The sequence below is a fragment of the Palaemon carinicauda genome, chromosome 33 (genome assembly GCF_036898095.1).
Source record: "Palaemon carinicauda isolate YSFRI2023 chromosome 33, ASM3689809v2, whole genome shotgun sequence".
In the NCBI taxonomy this organism is placed as follows: Eukaryota; Metazoa; Arthropoda; class Malacostraca; order Decapoda; family Palaemonidae; genus Palaemon; species Palaemon carinicauda.
The window spans coordinates 74832573-74836310 of NC_090757.1; the positions used below are offsets into that span (position 1 = coordinate 74832573).

The 3738-nt window shown below is 35.6% G+C and overlaps 1 protein-coding gene across 1 annotated transcript; it reads left to right on the forward strand.

The window, feature by feature from the left end:
* Positions 1–370: 370 nt before the first annotated feature.
* LOC137626263 (protein fem-1 homolog A-like) lies at positions 371–2352 on the forward strand. Its single transcript, XM_068357336.1, has 4 exons — positions 371–389; positions 704–888; positions 999–1099; positions 1305–2352. The coding sequence occupies exons 1-4, from the start codon at positions 371–373 to the stop codon at positions 2350–2352; spliced, it is 1353 nt and encodes a 450-aa protein (XP_068213437.1).
* Positions 2353–3738: the final 1386 nt, after the last annotated feature.

Genomic DNA, 3738 nt, shown 5'->3' on the forward strand with positions numbered 1-3738 from the left:
CTACTACTACTACTACTAATAATAATAATAATAATAATAATAATAATAATAATAATTATAATAATAACACAGTAGTGTCTTTAGAAAGGACGAAGGCTCTTGTCTTCCAAAGACCTTGAGCGGCATAATTTCAAAATGTTACTAACAATTATTCATTTGGTCATTTTCAGAGATTGAAGTTACTGACTACCATGGGAGCACATGTCTGATGCTAGCCTCTTCCAATGGCCATGTTAAGGTAGTAAAATATCTTTTAAGTGTCGGCGCTAATCTAGAAAAAAAGTGGATCGATGGAAAGACTGCTCTGCACAAAGGCGTCCATTCCGGATGTCTTGAGGTGGTGAAGGTGTTGTTAGATCACAATGCCGAAATGGATGCTGACTCTTGTGGTGAGTTTCAAATCGGTTCAATATTTCAATTTCGGGAGATTATGTCTAGTCTCCTCTATATTAGATGTAGAGCTGATGAAATTGAAAGTAGAGTTTAATCTATATGTACAGCTGATGAAGTTGATAGTTCATTCAAGTCTACAAGTACAGCTGATGAAGTTGAAAGTTCATTTCAATCTACTGTATAAGTACAACTGATGAAGTTGAGATTTCATATAATTTTGTAAGTATAGCTGATGAAGTTGAAAATTTGTTTCCAGCAAGAAAGGGAGATAATTCATGTAAAAGGTATTCACTCTAAATTTTATTTCTAGGGGAAACCCCTATACTCACAGCCAGCTGTCTTGGACACGAGCACATTGTACAACACCTGATTGCCCGAGGAGATCTGATATCGAAAGAAGATGAAATCAATGCTCTAGAGCTTCTTGGTTCTACTTTTGCCGAGAAAAAGCCAAGACACTGCCTTCAAGTATTGGAAACTAGCTATGCAGGAAAGGTAAGTTTTTGATGTTTTTTTGTAATTTTCTCTGAGGGTGAATATTAATTTATAAATGTCTTAATGATGAGCTTATATTAATTGTGTAGATAAAATGAAATATTTCATAGGTGGTGCAATCTAGGACTGGCATCAATACCAGACAATATTTCATAGCTGGTGACGTCACAGCAGGAGTGGCTGCTATTCTAATACTCAAGCAAAATTCTAAGTAAAACTCTCAAAAATATCTCTATGCTTGTTATTTTAGAGACATACCACTTATCTGATCTAATGTAAATAACTACAGGTACAGTTCGTTTACAAATGTTTTCGGGCTGCCAGTTTTGTCCTTAAATCTTTTAGAAACATTACATTACAGGAAAGTATATCGTGATATATTTCAATATTAAAATGCTCTACCCATATCCTTCCAGATCCATTCATAATATTGCAATTGACCAAAATGAATATCAGACTCCTTTCAACCAATACTTCAAGGAAATCTCAACACCACTGCAATTAGAAAAACTTCAGGGCAACACATCTGCAATTGATACACATTCCTTACTAGTGAAGATGAGAGTACTGGGGCTGGTGCATCGCACTACAATCGATGCCATAAAAGGCAAAGGGGAAGAGTTCGCAGCTAACGGCCAGCTGAAGGAGTGCTTTGTCCTGTGGATGTACACCTTGGAGACACATCAAAGAATTCTGGATGTTTTAAATCCTAAGCGATTTTTTTTCCTCATGTCTCTGACTAACTTATTCCTTGACAAGGTCTTCACACAACCCTTACCCTCTAACATTTTGTTATATTTTGAAGAATCTATGAACCTGTTTGAAAACTGTACCCAAGAAATTATAATAGGTATTTCAAGGACGCAGAGGATTCCAGGAGTCAAGAAAACTTTGGATTTCTATTATCTGGACCGGATCATTCCTGTAGCAATGCACTTAATGTTGTTGTTGACAAAACTGAAGCCCATTCTCTTACCAGTCCAAATAGACAGGGTGAAGGATGCTGTGCGCAAGTTAGTGAAATTGAATCCTATAGATTCCAAAGGTGTATCTTTAATGCACTTTTCATGCGCCACTTCTGTCTTTTGTCGCGCTGAAGGAGCTACAGTCTTCCCCTTTCCTAGTTTGGAAGTTTTGAACCTCTTGTTGGAAGCTGGAGCCAATCCTTGTCCAAGGGATATTTTTGGTAACACACCTCTCCACATACTTGGCAAGCATAGGAAGGTTCCAGGCGATATGCTGGAAGCTCTCCTTAAAGCCGGGGCGCACTTGGACATGAAAAATGCACAGGGTCATAGTTTTGAGTCCCTGAGAGCTTCCCGAGGTCAGAAATTGCGTCAGCTGGTAAACCCTGTCCATCACACATCTCTGCAGTGCCTGGCAGCAGCCAGCATTAGAAGACATGGCATCCCCTACAAAGGTGTCTTGGATAAGCAGCTTGAACGATTCGTTGATTTTCATTGATTCTTATCAATAGCATATGCGCCGAAAGCCTATCCAGCTCTTTTAATGCAATAATATTCTTAATCATACACGGAAAAACTGACTGTATGTTGCCATTTTATATTATGTATGTTTTTCTTGGAATTGCATATAACAAAGAAATTATAGTTCTTTGCTGGTTTTAACCAATCTTAAATCAATGCGGTCACCTGGAACCTCACAAGTATCAGATACTTTTCTTCTTATTTACATAAAGAAAAAAAATATGTATGATCCAGCTTATTTCTAATGCTTGTTTCCTAGTATTATCACTGTATATAACATTTTGAGTTTTTTTTCTCTCATTTTTTTGAGATGTGTAATGATGAATAGGAATGTGTTCTTTTTCCAAAAAGCTTTCTATCTTTTTTATTCACAATTATAGGCATACTGTGATATATAAGCTTTAATTGATTTGATAAAAGGAATGTGAAAGAATTATTCTTACATGTAATTCTCCTCTTAGACATCTGTTAATGATGCAAATTTTATTTGCATTGTCTCTTATGCTATCTATGTAAAAAAAAAAATATAATAAGAATATTTATATAAATCTTTATAAAAAAATTTCAATAAAGATGCGAAAACTAAAATGATGACCAACTTGACCTCAGATTATATGCAATTGAACAGTGCATGAGGAAACTAATAGGAATATGTGATGTTAGAACAATTATTTGAGAACAAGATAGATGAAACATATTCCCTTCAGTAGTTCAGATACAGGATTATTTGCCTCTAATAATAGCACTCTGATTACTGACACCTTTGATACGTGTAGGTGATAAACTATGTAGTGATGCAAGTCCAAGCGTGCATCTAGTATGTGCGCCCATACCTATGCATATGTATATGACTATATAATCAACCATTATCCTTTCATAATCTAAGGATCTCTGAATTTTGAGAATTTTCACCTTTTCTTTATTAACTTTCTAATTTGTAGAATTTTTAACCTCTTTAGAATAATCTCAACAAATTAATCGTAATATTTATAGTTGATGTATCAAAGGAATTGAAATAACTTGATAGAGAAAGCATTTTGTCAAAACAGTGCTGTAGTCAATAAAGTATGAAGAAAATAAATAATCATCGTTCATTAAACCAAAGGATTACGTCTGAAAACCAAAAGAAGCTGAGGAAATATGAAGATTCCTGTAGGAAAAACATTGACGCCACTAAGGCTAACGCCTTCACTGAAAATTATATTTAAGAGAAACTCTGTCCCAAAAGTATATAGACGGTATGCGATTTTCGATGCTGTTGCTCCCACGACGGGAAACGGAACAAAACGGCCATTTTGGGCGTATATGAGGGCGTACCGTCTTCTCTTCCAAATGGAACATTTTCGTGTCATGTTTCCATACA

Excerpts from the sequence above, each read along its gene's own strand:
- LOC137626263 (XM_068357336.1), top strand. Across the intron at positions 889-998 it reads AAACTAGCTATGCAGGAAAG|GTGGTGCAATCTAGGACTGG; the intron begins GTAAGTTTTTGA and ends AATATTTCATAG. Across the intron at positions 1,100-1,304 it reads ATACTCAAGCAAAATTCTAA|ATCCATTCATAATATTGCAA; the intron begins GTAAAACTCTCA and ends ATATCCTTCCAG.